Below are 21,788 nucleotides of genomic sequence, written 5' to 3'. Positions count from 1 at the left end.
TGCTGTTTTATATGTTATAAAGCTAGCTTCCAGATATGTAATCAATATGCAGAAAGTATTAAGCATCTGCAGAGATTAGGATTCCACCCAGGTGCATTCACAGTAAAGATACTCAGAAGGGCTGATGAACTGAAGAAAATTTTCAAAAGTTTGCTGTGCAAAGGAGGCAGGGGAAAAGAATACTTGATGAAGACAAGGTAGATAAAGAAGACTACAGATATGGATGGCATTAAAAATTGAAATACAAACTATAAATGAAATTTGCCAATGAGTGATTTTATGACATATACCAGTAGTGTACCTTTTCTTGATTACTATAAAATTAAAATCATGAAATTTGACATGATTCTTAAAAATTGCTTACTGCACAATCTGTGCAGCACTGTTTCTTTTATCTTGTTTGTGAGAAAAATTCACATTTAACAATTTCACGTTGAAGAAAATGGAGGAGTCCCAGTTACATAAAACTGAAAAATTAATTTGTAAGTAACTATGAGCTCAAACAAAACTAAACACAGCAGCAGTTCCCACCAACTATCAATGTATACATCTTTTTGTGGATGCTGACTGACTTGATAATACTGATGGACACTCAACAAAGTATGTGCACTCATTGATGGCTAGTTACTGACTCACTACAATTTTGTACATGTCACCTATATAAAGATGCCAGAACAGATATTATAAAATGAGAAAATAGAGGACTGCCACATTTTTAATATTAACATAAAAGAAAAAGTAAAATACAATTGGGTAGTGAAGATACCTTGATAAAGTATAAGCTATATAACAAAAATGTAGCAAAATGATATATACTACTTCATGGCACTGAAGCTTTAGTATGTATGATGATTTACAAAGCCTGTCAAGAATTTTATGGATAGTGATATTTCAAAATTTCAGTAATTAACATACTAAAATGTTATTTTTGCCAATAAATACATTTTTGGAAAGGAAATTTGGTGCTGAAAAGCTGTGACAGTAGAGTTTTGACAAGACTACCTTTTAAGATTCAAAAATTCTTCAATGCCATAATGCTGTATCATAATGAATTTTAAAACACGGAGTTTTTTGAAAAAGTAACATATTTATCAAAACGAGGAAAATGAGGGTTTCAGAATGAGATTTTCACTCTGCAGCGGAGTGTGCGCTGATATGAAACTTCCTGGCAGATTAAAACTGTGTACCTGATCGAGACTCGAACTCGGGACCTTTGCCTTTCGCGGGCAAGTGCTCTACCAACTGAGCTACCGAAGCACGACTCACGCCCGGTACTCACAGCTTTACTTCTGCCAGTACCTCGTCTCCTACCTTCCAAACTTTACAGAAGCTCTCCTGCGAACCTTGCAGAACTAGCACTCCTGAAAGAAAGGATATTGTGGAGACATGGCTTAGCCACAGCCTGGGGGATGTTTCCAGAATGAGATTTTCACTCTGCAGCGGAGTGTGCGCTGATATGAAACTTCCTGGCAGATTAAAACTGTGTGCCCGACCGAGACTTGAACTCGGGACCTTTGCCTTTCGCGGGCAAGTGCTCTACCAACTGAGCTACCGAAGCACGACTCACACCCGGTACTCACAGCTTTACTTCTGCCAGTACCTCATCTCCTACCTTCCAAACTTTACAGAAGCTCTCGTGCCACTTGCCCGCGAAAGGCAAAGGTCCCGAGTTTGAGTCTCGGTCGGGCACACAGTTTTAATCTGCCAGGAAGTTTCAAAATGAGGGTTATCTAAAAAGCTATGTCAATTGAAAAACAGTTTTCAGTGGGGTGGAATTTTGACATGTATGTGGTTCATGTTAAGAGGATATAACTCACCAAAGCAACAGCAGCAGGAGCACTACTATCAGCTATTACAAGAATAACAGTAAACCAACCGGTACCATGTTTGAAAGTAGCATAATTAATAACACTAAAATTAAAATCACAGCCCATAAATACACATAGACCATCAAGAATAGGGGTGAAAAAACTCCTTTCAGTTTATTCTTTGTGACACCCACTCAAGTGCCATATTTATTTCTATTCTTTAAATAAATTGTTTCTGCATGGATTACTTACACTGTTGATATCATCAGACTGTAAATTATGCCACAAATAATAAAGTTGAGTGTATTATTGTGTCAATAAGAATTTAGCAATTTTAAGTACTTATGATACCATAGGTGAATTTTATGTATAATAAAAAACAGAAAGGAAAATAAAAAAAAAAATTTAGGGGATAGACTCACAGCAAGTGGGACCATTCCATTTTACTACATCTTAATCCTCATGAAGTACAGATTGGCAGAAAAAAACATGATAGAAAGTAAGTGTTAATTGTGGAAAAAAGACAGCATGCAAGAACATGAACCCTATTTTAGTGAATACAGCTATGAATAACATTTGCTGTACAAGATGCTCAAAATGTCTATCACCTCCAGCTAGAGTGGTATACAGTCAGTTTCAAAACTCTGTCATAACACACTGGAGTGTAATGGATTCAAGTGCATTAATCTCGCTTCTGATGACAGATTTTGGGTTCTCCAGTGACCTGGGGGATCCCTGTATGAGGAAGACACAAGGATTGAGGTCTGGACAATATGGGGGCCATTCTTTCCTGTGCCTCATGAATTTCTATGAATACAGTGCAATCATATGTTCACCAAACATTACTTCAAAGCATGTGAAGATGTCAGCAATTCTATGGGGTTGAGCTCTATCCTGCATGCACCAGTAATGGCAAGTGATGTTGAGACAGCCCACTTCTGGGCCAAAGTGCTGCTCCAGCAAGTCCTGATACTTCATTCCTGTGACAATACCATCAATGAATATTGGACCAATGATCTGATTTTATGTGTGACACACCACACCATGGATGCAGTGGCAAGACGGCACAGAAACGAGGAATTTCTGTACCCTAGTGGCACCAATTTCATTTGTTCATGTAACCATTCATCTGAAAATAGGGCTCATCACTGAACCATATCTTGTGTATACTGATGGCACCATTTTCAAGTTCCTCAAACATGTGGATTGTGCAATTTCTCCATCACATGGTGTTCCTCTCCTTGAGTGGCTGGCAAATTTGGATTTTGTTGGGACACACCCCACCATTTTTGTGAGCCTTTGTAATGTTATTTTGGATGTGCTTAATTGTTGGGACGCCTGTTGAGGCTATGTGGTCAGCTGATCCTCAAAAACATGCAGACTTGCTCCCTGCTGTCATTGGTAGTGACTGGATTTTTGTCCCGATGCCTTGCTCCTTGCATCCCAAGTATTTCCAGTAGATTCAAGTCTGGCTATCAACATGTCAACAATGAAAATCATTGTGAGTTGAGGAGCAGAACATTGACCATCTGATGGCTTCAAAATCACAGTGACTTTTGAGTGGTGTAACTTACTGTGTGGTAAGCACTTCACTCGGTGTCCTTTTCTTTCCAAACTTTAACGGACATGCCCATTGATCAGTGACATTACTGCAGTTATTCTCATAAAACTTTCTTATGATAAATAATCATTTTTTGGAGGTTTGTGATTCCGTATTGCTCCATCATTATTTCCAGTAATCAGGCATTCAACTGAAAGCTTCTATTCCCTTCTTGTCTAAACTATTTATCATCCATATTTCACTTCCATACATGGCTACACTCCATACAAATACTTTCAGAAATGACTTCTTGACACTTAAATCAATACTCAATGTTAACAAATTTCTCTTCTTCAGAAACGCTTTCCTTGCCATTGCCAGTCTACATTTTATATCCTCTCTACTTCGACCATCATCAGTTATTTTGCTCCCCAAATAGCAAAACTCCTTTACTACTTTAAGTGCCTCATTTCCTAATCTAATTCCCTCAGCATCACCTGACTTAATTTGACTACATTCCATTATCCTCGTTTTGCTTTTGTTGATGTTCATCTTATATCCTACTTTCAAGACACTGTCCACTCCGTTCAACTGCTCTTCCAGGTCCTTTTCTGTCTCTGACAGAATTACAATGTCATCGGCGAACCTCAAAGTTTTTATTTCTTCTCCATGGATTTTAATTCCTACTCCAAACTTTTCTTTTGTTTTCTTTACTGCTTGCTCAATATACAGATTGAATAGTATTGGGGAGAGGCTACAACTCTGTCTCACTCCCTTCCCAACTGCTGCTTCCCTTTCAAGTCCCTCGACTCTTATAACTGCCATCTGGTTTCTGTACAAATTGTAAATAGCCTTTCGCTCCCTGTATTTTACCCCTGCCACCTTCAGAATTTGAAAGAGAGTATTCCAGTCAACATTGTCAAAAGCTTTCTTTAAGTCTACAAATGCTACAAACGTAGGTTTGCCTTTGCTTAATCTAGCTTCTAAGATAAGTCATAGGGGTCAGTATTGCCTCACGTGTTCCAGAATTTCTACGGAATCCAAACTAATCTTCCCCAAGGTCGGCTTCTACCAGTTTTTCCATTTGTCTGTAAACAATTTGCGTTAGTATTTTGCAGCTGTGACTTATTAAACTGATGGGTTGGTAATTTTGACATCTGTCAACACCTACTTTGTTTGGGATTGGAATTATTATATTCTTCTTGAAGTCTGAGGGAATTTCGCCTGTCTCATGCATCTTGCTCACCAGATGGTAGAGTTTTGTCAGGACTGGCTCTCCCAAGGTTGTGAGTAGTCCTAATGGCATGTTGTCTATTCCCGGGGCCTTGTTTCGACTCAGGTCTTTCAGTGCTCTGTCAAACTCTTCACGCAGTATAATATCTCCCATTTCATCTTCATCTATATCCTCTTCCATTTCCATAATATTGTCCTCAAGAACATTGCCCCCGTATAGACCCTCTGTATACTCCTTCCACCTTTCTGGCTTCCCTTCTTTGCTGAGAACTGGGTTTCCGTCTGAGCTCTTGATAATCATGCAAGTGGTTCTGTTTTCTCCAAAGGTCTCTTTAATTTTCCTGTTGGCAGTATCTGTCTTACCCCTCATGAGATAAGCCTCTACATCCTTACATTTGTCCTCTAGCCATCTCTGCTTAGCCATTTTGCACTTCGTGTTGATCTCATATTTGAGATGTTTGTATTCCTTTTGCCTGCTTCATTTTCTGCATTTGTGTGTTTTCTCCTTTCATCAATTAAAATCAGTATCTCTTCTGTTAGCCAAGGATTTCTACTACCCCTTGTCTTTTTACCTACTTGATCCTCTGCTGCCTTCACTATTTCATCCCTCAAAGCTACCCATTCTTCTTCTACTGTATTTCTTTCCCCTATTCCTCTGAATTGTTCTCTTATGCTCTCCCTGAAACTCTGTACAACCTCTGGTTCTTTAAGTTTATCCAGGTCCCATCTCCTTAAATTTCCACCTTTTTGCAGTTTCTTCAGTTTTAATCTACAGTTCATAACCAATAGATTTTGCTCAGAGTCCGCATCTGCCCCTGGAAATGTCTTACAATTTAAAACCTGGTTCTTAAATCTCTGTCTTACCATTATATAATCTATCTAAAACCTTCTAGTATCTCCAGGGTTCTTCCATGTATACAACCTTCTTTCATGATTCTTGAACCAAGTGTTTGCTATGATTTAGTTATGCTCTGTACAAAATTCTAACAGTCCGCTTCCCCTTCCATTTCGTAGCGCTAATCCATATTCTCCTACTACTTTTCCTTCTCTTCCTTTTCCTACTGTTGAATTCCAATCAGCCATGACTATTAAATTTTCATCTCTCTTCACTACCTGAATAATTTCTTTTGTCACAACATACATTTCATCAATTTCTTCATCATCTGCAGAGCTAGTTGGCATATAAACTTGTACTACTGTTGTAGGCATGAGCTTTGTGTCTATCTTGTCCACAATAATGCGTTCACTATGCTGCTTGTAGTAGCTTACCCGCACTCCAATTTTTTTATTCATTATTAAACATACTCCTGCATTACCCCTATTCGATTTTGTATTTATAACCCTGTGTTCACCTGACCGAAAGTCTTGTTCCTCCTGCCACCGAACTTTACTAATTCCCACTATATCTAACGTTAACCTATCCATTTCCCTTTTTAAGTTTTCTAACCTACCTGCCCGATTAAGGGATCTGACATTCCACTCTCCGATCTGTAGAATGCCAGTTTTATATCTCCTGATAACAACGTCCTCTTGAGTAGTCCCTGCCTGGAGATCTGAATGGGGGACTATTTTACCTCCAGAATATTTTACCCAAGAGGATGCCATCATCATTTAATCATACAGTTTGAGTGCAGAACAAACAGCACTGAGCTTTTTAGTTAACTTATTCACGTGCCCATTTTTGCTGAATTGTGAAATATGAGTGTTTTTTGTTTGTAAGATTAAGGGTTCAGGTGCTGGCTGTGAACCAGTTTTCAACCCACTCCATTATTCTCTTGCCTGTATCTGGAATGGATGTGTTTGGACTTTTGTCAATATACTTGTGTCATCAGTAAACATTTCAGATTTTGGAGAGTTCTCAAAGACCCCAGTAATCTGTTTACGTAGACCAAAAGTCTGAGAGACCCAACTGCCAAACATTGCAATACACCACACTTACGGTTTCCACACTATGAATTTACTCTTATTCCTGTTGTATCATTTACTAATGTGATTCTATGCTTTCTTTTGTTAAGATATGACTCCATCCATGCAAGGGGAAGATATTTAATGCTATACCATTTTAGTTTCTCTCAGAATTTTACTATCCACAGATAATAGAAAATGCTGTCAGGGTAATTTTCATTGTTTAGTTATTCTAGAATTGAGTTTGTGAAATAATACATTGAATTTTCAGATTTTTAGTAGAGGAGCCTTTACAGAAGGCAAAATGAACGGTTGTTAACAGGTCATTCTCAGAAAGATAGTTTGGTATTCTGTTGTAAGGTACTTTCTCAAGACAGTTTGAGAACACTGGAAGAAGTGAGTTCAGTCTGTAATTGGAGGTCAGTTATTTATCTCCGGTTTTTTGCACTGATACTACTCTTGCCTCATTCGGTCTTTCACGAAATACTCCTTGACTGAGTGACTGACTACAAAAGTAACTCAAGAGACATGTTATGAAATCAGCAAAGATTTTAATTCTGTGGCTGTGATAGGATCATAGCAAGAAGAGGTACTACTTTTTAGTGCGCTAATAATTTTTGTGTGATATCTCTAAGAAATAAGTTAGCAAAACTGATGTCTGTTGGTGAAATGTGCATACCTGCCTAAGTAAGTTTATTGGCCCTGCTTTCAGCACATAATTTTTTGTCCCCTTGTTTTCAGCTTCTTTTAAGAATTAATTGAATTTAGCAGCCAATGATTCTAATTTAGTAGAATCTGCCTTGCTGCTACTGCCATCTGGGAGATCAATATCAGTTGGCTTGCTAAGCTTATTGGTTTCATACCTAACAATTCTCCAAATTGTCCTTTCCTTGTTCTTGGAGTTCTGACTTTTCAATGAAACGCCGAAGAATTTTTCAATGGTGCCCATAGTGCATTGAGAATGTGAAGTGAATGACTGGGTAGAGGACACACAAGATGAAGATGGAGAGCAAAATACAAAGGGATGAGCCAAGTGACAAGTATATACCTGAGTAATGTCTGTTCAGGCAGAGACTGTGTCTGGATGACTAAAGCAGTTAAGGCAACTGTTCCTGAGAAGCAGACATGTCTGACAGAACACACACCATTTATGTTGATGTGGCTGGTATACACATATATATCAAATAAAGAATGGGAGAAGAAAGAGAAGGTATCGATGGGAATTCAGAATTCAGGATCCAGCCACACAGGGCATGTGGTAATGCAATTGCAAAAGTTGAAAACTTGTCCCAGATTGGGACACTGACCTGGATTTACTGCTCCTCATGAGCAATTGCCTTAATTACATTAGCCATTTGGATGAGGTCTCTGACTGACTTAAATTTGAAACTTATTGCAAGCTGCAAGCAATGCAGCAACTTGGATGCATGAGCGATTAATATGATTCTGTGATAACTCTCACACTTGGCTCTTCCTCTCTTCGGAATTGTATGGATGATGTTTTTTTTTTTCTGAAAGTGTGATGCTACATGGCCACTCTCATACATTATACACATTAATGATATGAATATAATAGAGGGAAACATTCCACGTGGGAAAAATATATCTAAAAACACAGATGATGTGACTGACCAAATGAAAGTGCTGGCAGGTCGATAGACACACAAACAACCACAAGCATACACATTAAATTCAAGCTTTTGCGACAAACTGTTGCCTCATCAGGAAAGAGGGAAGGAGAGGGAAAGATGAAAGGATGTGGGTTTTAACGGAGAGGGTAAGGAGTCATTCCAATCCTGGGAGCGGAAAGACTTACCCTAGGGGGAAAAAAGGGGTATACACTCGCACACACACACACACAAATCCATCCGCACATACACAGACACAAGCAGACATATTCTTCTTGTCTGCTTGTCTGCTTGTGTCTGTGTACGTGCGGATGGATATGTGTGTGTGTGTGTGCGAGTGTATACCCCTTTTTTCCCCCTAGGGTAAGTCTTTCCGCTCCCGGGATTGTAATGACTCCTTACCCTCTCCGTTAAAACCCACATCCTTTCGTCTTTCCATCTTCTTCCCTCTTTCCTGATGAGGCAACAGTTTGTTGCGAAAGCTTGAATTTCATGTGTATGCTTGTGTTTGTTTGTGTGTCTATCGACCTGCCAGCACTTTCGTTCGGTAAGTCACATCATCTGTGTTTTTAGATATATTATACACATTAATGTGGACAGTTGTTTTGTTGCCACTTGCCCAAGTGATTTTAGAAATTAAGATGGAATATTGTCTCTCCCTTCTGCCTTATTTGATCTCAAGTCTTCCACAGTTATTTTTAAATTCTGACTGTAGTGTTAGGTTCTTATCAACTCCTGTTTCTTCTTCTAGCTGTATTTATCAATGGAATTCCCATTGAACTTTTAATATTATTGATTTTCCTTTTAATTTTACCAGAAATTGTATGAGTTTCCTATATGCCAAATTATTCTTCCAACAAACATTTCCTTTTCGATTTCTTCACATTTTTCATGTAGCCAATTCACCAAAGCTTCCCTGCACTTCCTATTTATCTCATTCCTAAGTGAATGCTATTTCTCTATTCATGTATTTTCCTGAACATTTTTGTATTTCGTTGAATGAAAATTTTTTTTTGAAACTATGCAATGTGTAACAACAAAGAAGACTAAGGGAGCAAAGAAAATTATGTGTGCATAATATTAAGAGTTTTCCCTGGATGAAGAGTTTTTCCTGAAATGATAAGTTATGGTTTAATGATGATCTCAGAAGGAAACTGTTCAATAATGTCTCTCTTTGTTTCAGAACTATTACCGTAATCCTGCCTGCCGTTATGTGGCACCAAACAGTGGTCAGACGAAATATTCTTTCACTGTTAAACTAAATGATGAATGTGGCACACAATTTATAGATAAATTCAAGGAAGGGGGCCAGGCATACTTAGAGAATGTGCTGGTTCTTCAAAATGAACCAGGAATCCAAGAAGTGAGTGCAATTTACAATATAAAATTTATTCTTCTTATGAATATTCAAATACATGCATTTGTATTTACTTTAACTATGCTACTGCAACAGTTATCACCACAGAGAAAGTAATACTCCAGAAAACTTATTTTTATTTGGAAAATTGAGTTTTTGCTATAGTGTTGGTAACTGTTTCCATAATCAAAAGTTTTAAAAATCTGCACCTAACAGGTATGGGACACAGCACGAAGAGTGAGATGCTTGTGGGAAGGCTCTATTAAACAGTCCTTAAATGTGAATCTAAATGTTGACATGCTCAATCAGGAGACTGTGACATTTAGTGGAGACACAGGGAAAGCACGTCTTGAAATTCAGGTCAGTTTTGACAGTTACTTGTGACACTGAAATTATTGCTACTAATTCCTCATAACATGGCACTTGAACATATAACACTTGCCATGAAAACCATTTATCTATTTATTTGTTACTACACTTATTACATGAAGTTATTATAATAATAACCTTCAAAGTCAATACCAATAAGACTTCGCTTACAAATTAAGTAATTCAACATACACCAAAACTAAATATTTCAATACATAAAAGAAAATTTAGCAGTCAAACAAGAAGATAGTCAAATTGTACAATAAACATAAATAGGGATGATAGTTTTACTCTCTATTCACATCTAAAATAGATTGGTAAAATCTTAAACCACAAATTAATGACAATTATAGCTTACTGTGAAAATGTTTATTGTGATGGCTGTGAGCACAACAGAGTTTTTCATCTATTAAAGTATAGATGTGATAGAATAATTGACAAGTAAAACAATATAAACATTTATCTAAAAACAAAGATGATGTGACTTACCAAATGAAAGTGCTGGCAGGTCGATAGACACACAAACAAACACAAACATACACAAAAAATTCAAGCTTTCGCAACCAACGGTTGCTTCATCAGGAAAGAGGGAAGGAGAGGGAAAAACAAAAGGATGTGAGTTTTAAGGGAGAGGGTAAGGAGTCATTCCAATCCTGGAAGCGGAAAGACTTACCTTAGGGGGAAAAAAGAACAGGTATACATTCGCACACACACCCATATCCATCCGCACATACACAGACAAAAGCACACATTTGTAAATGTAAATGACTCCTTACCCTCTCCCTTAAAACTCACATCCTTTCATCTTCCCTCTCCTTCCCTCTTTCCTGATGAAGCAACCGTTGGTTGCGAAAGCTTAAACTTTGTGTGTATGTTTGTGTTTGTTTGTGCGTCTATCGACCTGCCAGTGCTTTCATTTGTAAGTCATATCATCTTTGTTTTTAGATATATTTTTCCCACGTGGAATGTTTCCCTCTATTATATCCATAGTATAAGTATAAACATTTATGTATTCCTGATGTGCAATACTTAAAGAACTGTAGTTTTATATATATAAATACAAAGATGAGGTGACTTACCGAACAAAAACGCTGGCAGGTCGATAGACACACAAACAAACACAAACATACACACAAAATTCAAGCTTTCGCAACAAATTGTTGCCTCATCAGGAAAGAGGGAAGGAGAGGGGAAGACGAAAGGAAGTGGGTTTTAAAGGAGAGGGTAAGGAGTCATTCCAATCCCGGGAGCGGAAAGACTTACCTTAGGGGGAAAAAAGGACAGGTATACACTCGCACACACGCACATATCCATCCACACATACAGACACAAGCAGACATATTTATGTATGTTTCTTCTCTACACCAGGACTGAAGTTTTCGTGTTTTAACCTTTATTTCAGTAAGCAGTCTACATTATATAGTCATGTTTTAGGTTTTTAATTTCAGTACTGTCCTTCTTTTGAAGTGGCTGTGTGGTGGATATTCTTTCGTATTTTTTTCAATAGATATATTCGTTCAAATTAAAATAAAAAAAAAAAAAGTGGTGGATATGTGCGTGTGTGCGAGTGTATACCTGTCCTTTTTTCCCCCTAAGGTAAGTCTTTCCGCTCCCGGGATTGGAATGACTCCTTACCCTCTCCTTTAAAACCCACTTCCTTTCGTCTTCCCCTCTCCTTCCCTCTTTCCTGATGAGGCAACAATTTGTTGCGAAAGCTTGAATTTTGTGTGTATGTTTGTGTTTGTTTGTGTGTCTATCGACCTGCCAGCGTTTTTGTTCGGTAAGTCACCTCATCTTTGTATTTATATATAATTTTTCCCACGTGGAATGTTTCCTTCCATTATATTGATATCATTAATTTGAATCCAACAATTACGTTTGTTATTGTCACTGTTGCATTTCGAAATCTTTTCTGTCGTCTTATTTTCCTCTTTCTGTTTTTGCCAGTAGTTTCACTTTGGTTTCACTTTGAATTCACCTTCTCCTTTTTACCGTAATCTGCTATACTATTTTATCCCGCCTATATATATACTCAACAATACGTTCCAAACCATAACCAAAAAAATTTTTTTTGCCGCTTTCAGCACTACCGCCGCTATAATATCCACCGTTTTCTAGTTCACAAACAGCTCCTTTCACCTTTTAAACAACCATTTCGGCCAGTTCTAATAACTTTCGCTTTATTTCCATCTCCGTTTTTCCCACACCACTGATCATTTTTAGCCGCTTCCCACAGGTTTTAACGCGATTATTTCTTCGTCAGACAATTGTTAGTCTCATTTTCATAATCTGCCACCACAATACCACTCCTTTTAATATACTACACGCAGTTTTTTCGAAATTTTCCCGAATTTCTGCGTCCTTTAACGTGTTTTGGCGGCAACAACCACCTAACCTTTTTGCACATCGTTATCTACCAACCCAAGTCCAACATAGCCCAGCTGTAACCAACACCTTTTCGCCTTTTTTCATTCCAGATCTCCTGTTTCTTTCCGGTTCACCTTTATCTCTCCCCATATATTTTTATTTTCATTTTCATTTCACCTCATGTTAACGTCTTTAAATATGTCTGCTTGTGTCTGTATGTGTGGATGGATATGTGCGTGTGTGCGAGTGTATACCTGTCCTTTTTTCCCCCTAAGGTAAGTCTTTCCGCTCCCGGGATTGGAATGACTCCTTACCCTCTCCTTTAAAACCCACTTCCTTTCGTCTTCCCCTCTCCTTCCCTCTTTCCTGATGAGGCAACAATTTGTTGCGAAAGCTTGAATTTTGTGTGTATGTTTGTGTTTGTTTGTGTGTCTATCGACCTGCCAGCGTTTTTGTTCGGTAAGTCACCTCATCTTTGTATTTATATATAATTTTTCCCACGTGGAATGTTTCCTTCCATTATATTGTAGTTTTATATATATATATATAAAAACAAAGATGATGTGACGTACCAAACGAAAGCGCTGGCACGTCGATAGACACACAAACAAACACAAACATACACCCAAAATTCAAGCTTTCGCAACAAACTGTTGCCTCATCAGGAAAGAGGGAAGGAGAGGGAAACTGCTTGTGTCTGTATATGTGTGGATGGATATGTGTGTGTGTGCGAGTGTATACCCGTCCTTTTTTCCCCCTGAGGTAAGTCTTTCCACTCCCGGGATTGGAATGACTCCTTACCCTCTCCTTTAAAACCCACATCCTTTCGTCTTTCCCTCTCCTTCCGTCTTTCCTGATGAGGCAACAGTTTGTTGCGAAAGCTTGAATTTTGTGTGTATGTTTGTGTTTGTTTGTGTGTCTGTCGACCTGCCAGCACTTTCATTTGGTAAGTCACACCATCTTTGTTTTTAGATATATTTTTCCTACGTGGAATGTTTCCCTCTATATATATATCTTATTTATTGGGTGCAGCGTCCAGGTATTACAATCTCACATTTCAGTGGTAAACAATGTTTCTGCCACTGCCAATGTGGTTTTCAGTTTTTCTACTTTACTTACTTTTAACACATGGAGATTCTTTAAAATTAATGGTGTAGCCATTGTATCATTCAAGGCATGAAGAAGTCTATTACTTTCAAGAGGAAAAGAGTTTTGTGGGAATGAATACCAGACATGATGTTCTCTTATATTCACTACAAAATTAGAATAAACAGTGATGAAACCAGAAAGAATTGTTATGTACTATTCCAGACAGCTGACAGTGTATAATAATAACAAAATTAATGAAGCCACTGAAGATGAAAGTAGACTTTGTGACAAGTTAGGACAAATTGTAGTAGTCATTAACTTCATGTAACTAACTGTCACCAATTCAGTATAAATTCAGCCATGTTGAGTAGGGGAGAGTGTTGCACCTTGAGAATAGTGTATCTAGGAACACATGATTTTTCCTGGTCAGTGTTTCAATCTAATGATTGGTTTTAGAATTACATAAAGGAATGTGCATGAGGAACTGTCAAGCAGGATTTTCATCATTTCCTATTTTTTCTATTGTTGTGAGGCATGATGTTGTGTTTTGTGCAGTATTTCTAAATATTCCAAGTTCTAAACATTTAAGGACTAGAAAAAAAATAAAGAAATTTTGAAGATGTTGCTAATTTTTTAGTTACAGAACTTTTATGGTGAGTAAAAATCTATATACATATTTTAAAAACTAATTATATAATTTGTGAAAGTTGAAGCCATACTTCATTGGTCATGCACCAAACCATACCTTGGGATGTGAGAAGTCTTTCCAGCATGGAATGTGTAGTATTTCCAAACAAATTGAGTTTCTATAATGTCTCAACAACCTTACCTGTATTGAAAGTGGAGATTTGTGTTGGTATGTAATAACTTGTGTTTCAAAATGTATTTAACTTGTAAGTGGTTTCTGATAATATGTTTACATCTTTTGATTACAGTAACTGGTTACTGGTGAGTAGTACAGTCATAATGTAGCCAGTAGACTATTAAACACAATATTGAAAAGATTTTCTTAATTGATTTACCTTCAAATTTCAACAGAAAATTTGTTCCTAAGTACATGAACATTTTGTAACTTGGAACATTTTTTCACATTCTGAAAACCCTTACTTTGCCAAAGTAGCTTTCATAATTTCATAAAAATTCTGCAGCACATAAAAACTGAAAAGTGTTGTTTGAAAACAGTGTAAGAAGATATATTGAACACCTATTACAAAGCTGGCTAGAGACAAATGTCTGAAATGTGTTCCAAGATACAACACTCTCCCCCAGATTGATTTTCTAGTGGCAAGAAGAAATTCTTGATTGCCTTTTAAATTAAAGTTGTTTTTCAAGACTTCCTCTTGAGTGAGGTTAATAGCACATTCACCTTACTTGTTATTGTCTGTAATTATTTTTAATAACAAATCATTACTCAATTCAGGTTTTAATATTCCCTACACTGGAGAGGTTTGATAGCTTGTGAAACAGTAATCTCAAGTTTTTTGGTAACTTCAGTAATTCAGCATTTCATCCAAAATATATGTTGTTGGCTATCTTAATAAGACAAACTGGAATGCTTTTACTGATGTTGTCAATTGCTATACAGGTGTGTACTCATACGAAGTCAAACTATTGTTATTAGCATCCCCTCATAATTTGGCTCCGCATCTGGAGTTTTCTTTATGGCAATATAGCTGAAGCAACACAAGGAAGAAGACTTGAAAATGATATAATGTGGAACAAATACTGAGAACTACAATGATTCACTAAAAATTATTGCATTTTTAAATCCAGAATTTTACATTACAGCAATATTATACTACTATAAAAATGTGCACATTATTTTTATGATATTGTATCAGTCACATCCTGGGTGGTAATGAATAATGACATGTAATGATGCAGGTTGGTAAAGGGCCATTTGCTCCACCAGCAAGCGGTCTTGTGAAAATTGGGGAAACAATGACACTCGTTGTTTATGTTGAAGGTGATCCTGGATTTGATATAAGAGTAAGTATAAATGTACAATTTCTTTCTTTCTTATTATGATATGATTTTGATGATTTCATCAAAAGTTCTTGAATTCAAATACAAAATTAAAAAAAAAGAATTAACAGTATTATCTTCGGTGATAATGTTAATCAAAATCAGTACTTGATTCATCTAAGGATATGAATATCACATGATAATTTATTTAAGACTTGTGCTGTATCAAACACTTTTTGCCTTAGCTGTGGAATCCTACCAACCGTATCTTAAACATTAATGTGATTTATTTCCATTTTCAAAATCATAAGTATTCAGAAAAATTTCATGTTACTACCTGCTGCTATTAATTACACACCAAATAAAGCTCACATGATTTCCCAGTATACACAGCAAACTACTGAAGATCAAGAGACTATTAGTAATCAAAATTGCTGCCATATAACATTCAAACCTGATTCAATAAGTATTTTGTAACGTTTAAAAGAAGGTGAGGATTGACTTTAAGACACAGGTGATCCAAGCAGGTATGTCATAATTTAAAGGATCTCATACTTTGGGAGAAAATTTAGGAAAATTTTAGCAAATTGGGTTTCCTGTTTGTTTAAATTTGCATCAGTTTTGCTGTGTGGTCAATATCCTGCAGCCACAGAGATGCCAGCTAAAAGTTGGTCCCTCTGACAATAACACAAGTGATTCAACAAACCCCTTTAGTATCAATATGTTACTACTGATTTGACATAATACGACAGCTAAACTTTCATTCTACTCAATGGGAGGAAAATTCAATAATTGAAGAAGAAGGAAAGAAGTGATAACCTAAAGTATTAAAGGACAAACTTCACAATGCCTCCTCAGTTTGTGATGAAGCAAGCTGGGATAATTTTAATTCCTCTCTTGTTTTGCCATCTGCCTCCTTAAATTCATTTTTACTAATTATGGTTAACATACATGAATAGGATCTGCATTTTCAAAAAGAGAAGGATTGGCCATCGGTTTTAAAGAATATAACATCAGATCTAATTTTGTGCTCAGTTTTATATATGTACCTAATTGGTTTTCTAATTTATCCTATTACTAGTTAGTATCTTTCATTATAGCGTGAAATCAGTATTTGTTTCGTAAATTAAATTCTATTGTTGACTTACAAACAAATATAAATTCTGCAATAACTGTAAACATTTGGAAGACGAAATGCTAGTAATCTTAAAGTATCTATTTGGCTCTATTCAAAAACATGTGAAGAAAGCCAGCCCTTAATTAATTCCATAGTAATTAATAGTTTTGTCAAAAGTGTTGTGTGCATAACTATATTTGTAAATTTCATGATTTAAACAAATAATTTGGCTTAACCCTCATAGTAGGAGAAACTGTTAAAAGGAATGAGTTTTTCAATATATTCAGTTAATTCAATGAGTTAAGTTTTAATTGTAATTTCTCTAAATTAAACTTCAGACAATGCATAGTTTCAGCACCTATTATTGTGATGATATATAAGGGACCAATTTTTGGTCATGAGTCAGTTACTTCACGGCTGAGTGTCAGACGAGGAACCTGTGTTGGTTACAACGACAACAATGCAACCTAACAGTGTAATAAGTGTTACACAATTAGGTCATGTGTAAAAACAATGACAGTGTCTGCTCCATATGTACCTTTCTATTCTTCAAGAACAGTGAACTTTGTGGTTAGGGTTTTACTGCTATTAGATGTTCAATAGTAAATTACTGTATCAGTATGTGGAGGTTTGCCTGCACACTATTAAAGAGGCTGATCAAAAGTTATACAATAGTGTGCTGGCATATACTGGTTATTATTAGGGGGTTTTGAACAGTGAAATTAAAGTATGGTACTGTGAAATGAAACTATGCACCTGGTCAACTACATTATTTACAGTAGTTAGTGTCGGAATCCACAACCCATTTTTCAGCCAGCGTAGCAACGCAGTAGGTCGACACTGAGGACAATAAACAAAGATAAACAAAACAGGGGGAACTGCTACAACTTTCCCTTCTCATCCTATCTACCACTTCACACAATATTTGGCTGGTCACAAAGCTGTAATGTGTTGTAGTCGAGATAGTGCTTTTTATAGAATTTGTTTATACACACCAAGAATAGGACAATAGGACATACAATTTGAAATTTGGAAGTTTTTTGAAAATATTTTGTTGTAAAAGGTATGTAACTATTTTAATTTATTTATTTAATGTTTGATATTTGCAGATGAATTTGGTAACAGTAAAAATATTAAGTTTTAATAATGAATGAAGTGATGGTACCATGTATTCTATTTTACATTATGAGTGTACAACCTAGTTTATTTTAAAATTTAACTTAACTATCTGTTAGGCATTTTATTTTTCTAGGTAAATGATAAAAAGATTTTGGTATCAGCAATATTCACTTCTTTTTGGGGTTTAAATTATTTTGATTAAGACTATTGAAGGCAATTTTGCCTTCTGTTATTATAAATATGCACATCATTATTCTCATTCCTCCTCATTAATCATAAGAAGATACATTAATTATCAAGCTGAAATTGAAATCCTCAATTCCATAAACAGTTGCCTATAAAAGTTTCGTAGATAAACATTACAAATTAAACATATTGTACTTTGTCCTGCAATGAATTTTTTTAAAATAAAAAAGAAACACTAAAATCAAATTCTGTAGGCTATTACTGAACGCAGCATATCTAACACTCTTTTACTCTGCTTGAGACCTTAAAACAGCAAATAATATTATAATTTGTTGCAGGCATGTTCTGTTATGTGACTGTTTGTTTTGAAATATTACAATAATTTTCAAATACAACCGGAAAAAAAATAGCTAGGCAGGTATGGATGGTCTAATACTACAATTCCCTAACTAGAAAGTTTTTGTTAAATATATTGTTGATGATGTATTTGCATTTCTTCATCACGATAAACTGATTTGTAAATGCGCATATGTGGGTAACAGGAACCAGCAGTGTAAAAAACCATTTATAGAATGGTTGTTGCATTAAGCAATATGATTTTTAATAATCATATTGTTGCATAAAAATATTTGCAGCTCTGATCATCATCTTGATATTATCTAGGGAAAGATGTTCAGGTCTAGGGTTTTAAACGTTAGTGAAGAAACACACTCACAAGACGTTTTGGTTTGTTTCTGCTTCACACAAAGCAAACAATCAACTTCAGGTTTCAACTTCACACACTTTCCTGAAGGGAGTCTTCCACATTTTTTTTGTACCAAACACAGTTTGCAATTTACAGTATCCAGATCAAAGATACTTTGCTACTATTAAAACAAAGACTGCCTTACTCCACTTGCAAATAAGGACTGTCCTACACTAAAGTGAAACAAACACTGGAAAACTCGTTGGTGCAAGATACCAATGATATATATTACAGCATGAAAATGTTGATCTTTATTGGGTTTTATGAAAAGTTATAACAGTTGTTATTTTAACCGCTTGTAATATATTATTAGAAAATTTTGTAACCAAATATTGCATAATTCAAAGTCAGTGTCAATAACAGCCAAATGAAAGAAATTGCATTTATAGCATAATTGTTGTTGTTATTGTGGTCTTCAGTCCTGAGACTGATGCAGCTCTCCATGCTACTCTATCCTGTGCAAGCTTCTTCATCTCCCAGTACCTACTACAACCTAAATCCTTCTGAATCTGCTTAGTGTATTCATCTCTTGGTCTCCCTCTACAATTTTTACCCTCCACACAGCCCTCCAATGCTAAATTTGTGATCCTTTGATGCCTCAGAACATGTCCTACCAACTGGTCTCTTCTTCTTGTCAAGTTGTGCCACAAACTCCTCTTCTCCATAATTCTATTCAATACCTCCTCATTAGTTATGTGATCTACCCATATAATCTTCAGCATTCTTCTGTAGCGCCACATTTCAAAAGCTTCTATTTCCTTCTTGTCCAAACTATTTATCATCCATGTTTCACTTCCATACATGGCTACACTCCATACAAATACTTTCAGAAATGACTGCTTGACACTTAAATCTATACTCGATGTTAACAAATTTCTCTTCTTCAGAAGTGCTTTCTTTGCCATTGCCAGTCTACATTTTATATCCTCTCTACTTTGACCATCATCAGTTATTTTGCTCTCCAAATAGCAAAACTCCTTTACTACTTTAAGTGTCTCATTCCCTGATCTAATTTCCTCAGCATCACCCGACTTAATTTGACTACATTCCATTATCCTCATTTTGCTTTTGTTGATGTTCATCTTATATCCTACTTTCAAGACACTGTCCATTCTGTTCAACTGCTCTTCCAGGTCCTTTTCTGTCTCTGACAGAATTACAATGTCATCGGCGAACCTCCAAGTTTTTATTTCTTCTCCATGGATTTTAATTCCTACTCCAAACTTTTCTTTTGTTTTCTTTACTGCTTGCTCAATATACAGATTGAATAGCATTGGGGAGAGGCTACAACTCTGTCTCACTCCCTTCCCAACCGCTGCTTCCCTTTCATGCTCCTCGACTCTTATAACTGCCATCTGGTTTCTGTACAAATTGTAAATAGCCTTTTGCTCCCTGTATTATATCACTAAAATAAAAATTAAGAATGAATTTCCAAAATTTTACAGGAAACATGGGAAAGATTTTTTTTTATTTTTTTATTTTTTTTATTTTTTTTTTTTTAAATCTACTATTAGTCAAAATTGCCTGTAATACAGGTGCCTTATATGGGCAGTACTAATTCAACTTCCTTGATAGCATCATATGGAATGTATTTTTGCAGTGTATGATAGATTCATGCACACGTTACCAATACATGGTATATAGTGTCACACAACTCTATATTATATTGCTCATAGTATGTTAAAAATAATATTGAAAGATAATATAGTTAATAAGAATAATTTACTGAGTTCCTTTATCTTGTTTAAAAGGTGCAGCAATGTGTTGCAAGGGATGCAAATAGTGACAATGTTGTAGAACTGACAGATGAAAGAGGCTGTATCTTGAAGCCTAAATTAATTGGTGCCTTCCAGAAGACTAAAGACACAGGATCTAGTTCTGCTTCAGTGATTGCATACGCATATTTTCAAGTTAGTACATAACACATAATTTTTATTACAATTCCTTTACTCTCACAGGTCTATAATGCAATGATTGACTTAAAATGCATTCCCACTATTTACATTACAGGCATTCAAATTCCCAGATATAATGGATCTCATCTTTGAGTGTAATGTTGAGCTGTGCAAAGTAGAGTGTGAAGGATGTCCTACTCCAGGACAGGTAAGAACTAGTTTTTTCATAGGAAAACATGTTTTAAAATCATAACACATATTTAAAAACTGATATGATATAAATCTGACATGGAAAATACATTAAAATAAGATAAGGTAATTGCTCACCTTTAGCTGACTGATGTGTGGCACTTAGAAATATGCAACAGAAAACAGTATATTTTGTACTAGTTTTGAACCTCTTGCTCTTTCTCTAGTTAAGTGCACATATTCACACATACAGCAACACAAACACTCAAATGAACCTGACCAGGGACATGGCAAGACATTATTGTTCTGACTTGGAAAATAGAAAGACAGGCACAAACAAACACAATTATAACAAAATTAATTTTACAGTGGTGAAGTGGAGATGAACTTAGAACATTAGAGGGAGTAATGCAGGTTAAATAATTCATTCATTTGTTCATAATGTTTTGTAAATTCCACAAAGGTGGGAAACATATTGTTACTTGAACCATTCACGTCACGTGTTTAAAGAGAATCAATATTTAGAAATTAAATCTGCACATTTTATTAATAATATTGGTAACATATCAGTATACAGCTTTAACATTTTTAACATGTGTTGGCTTCATGTAATGTAGTCAGTTATTAAGTAAGCCCTTGTTTTGAAACAAAAATACTACTGCCTTCCCAGCTAGACTAATAAATTGCTGCTGTTTATCTCCAACTGGTAGTTTAGTATTTATATGAATTAGTATTTCTCAAAGGAAATCATTACCAGTACCTATACGTGTAACAAGAGAGGGCTGTTTAGAACACACTACAACATTCATTCGACTTTATAATGAATACAGTTACTTCCCATGTAATTAACAATGATTTTCAACCATTGAATATAGACAGCCATTTAATTTATAGAAGATGTGATCAGTGAGGAAATATGACACTAAGTGACTACTTTGGAACCATTTTGTGAAATGGGGATATAAAATACCACTTAAAAAATGTTTAGTTTTTGGTATTGGGTGCACACACTTAAGTAATATTCCATGATTGGTCATGCAAGTGCTTTGCAAGCAATTTCCTTTGTTGATTGATTCAGTTTTCTCAGTATCCCAGCCAATGAATGAAAGATAGAGATAGGAAATGAAAGAATAGTCAAGTTCAGCAGCTAGTAAATGGCTAGAAAAGATATTTGAAATTCTGTATTAGGAGACATACAATATTCAGGTAGAATGTCAGAAGCAACCCATAATTTATGACTTTTCTTTTGAATTACAAAGTAATTGATGTTCATGAG

General features: G+C 35.8%; 1 protein-coding gene across 1 annotated transcript in view; it reads left to right on the top strand.

Moving 5' to 3' along the window:
• Positions 1–21,788, top strand: part of LOC124802925 — a 189,263-nt gene that overhangs the window by 151,859 nt on the left and 15,616 nt on the right. Inside the window, exons 6-10 of the mRNA XM_047263999.1 lie at positions 9,298–9,477; positions 9,688–9,831; positions 15,181–15,285; positions 20,180–20,338; positions 20,439–20,531. Coding sequence (XP_047119955.1) covers positions 9,298–9,477; positions 9,688–9,831; positions 15,181–15,285; positions 20,180–20,338; positions 20,439–20,531 — 681 coding nt within the window. The remainder of the gene's footprint in view (positions 1–9,297; positions 9,478–9,687; positions 9,832–15,180; positions 15,286–20,179; positions 20,339–20,438; positions 20,532–21,788) is intronic.

This window comes from Schistocerca piceifrons, chromosome 6, assembly GCF_021461385.2.
Source record: "Schistocerca piceifrons isolate TAMUIC-IGC-003096 chromosome 6, iqSchPice1.1, whole genome shotgun sequence".
Taxonomy (NCBI): Eukaryota; Metazoa; Arthropoda; class Insecta; order Orthoptera; family Acrididae; genus Schistocerca; species Schistocerca piceifrons.
Note: the sequence above shows the minus strand (reverse complement) of the source record. Positions and strands in the feature narration are given on the sequence as shown.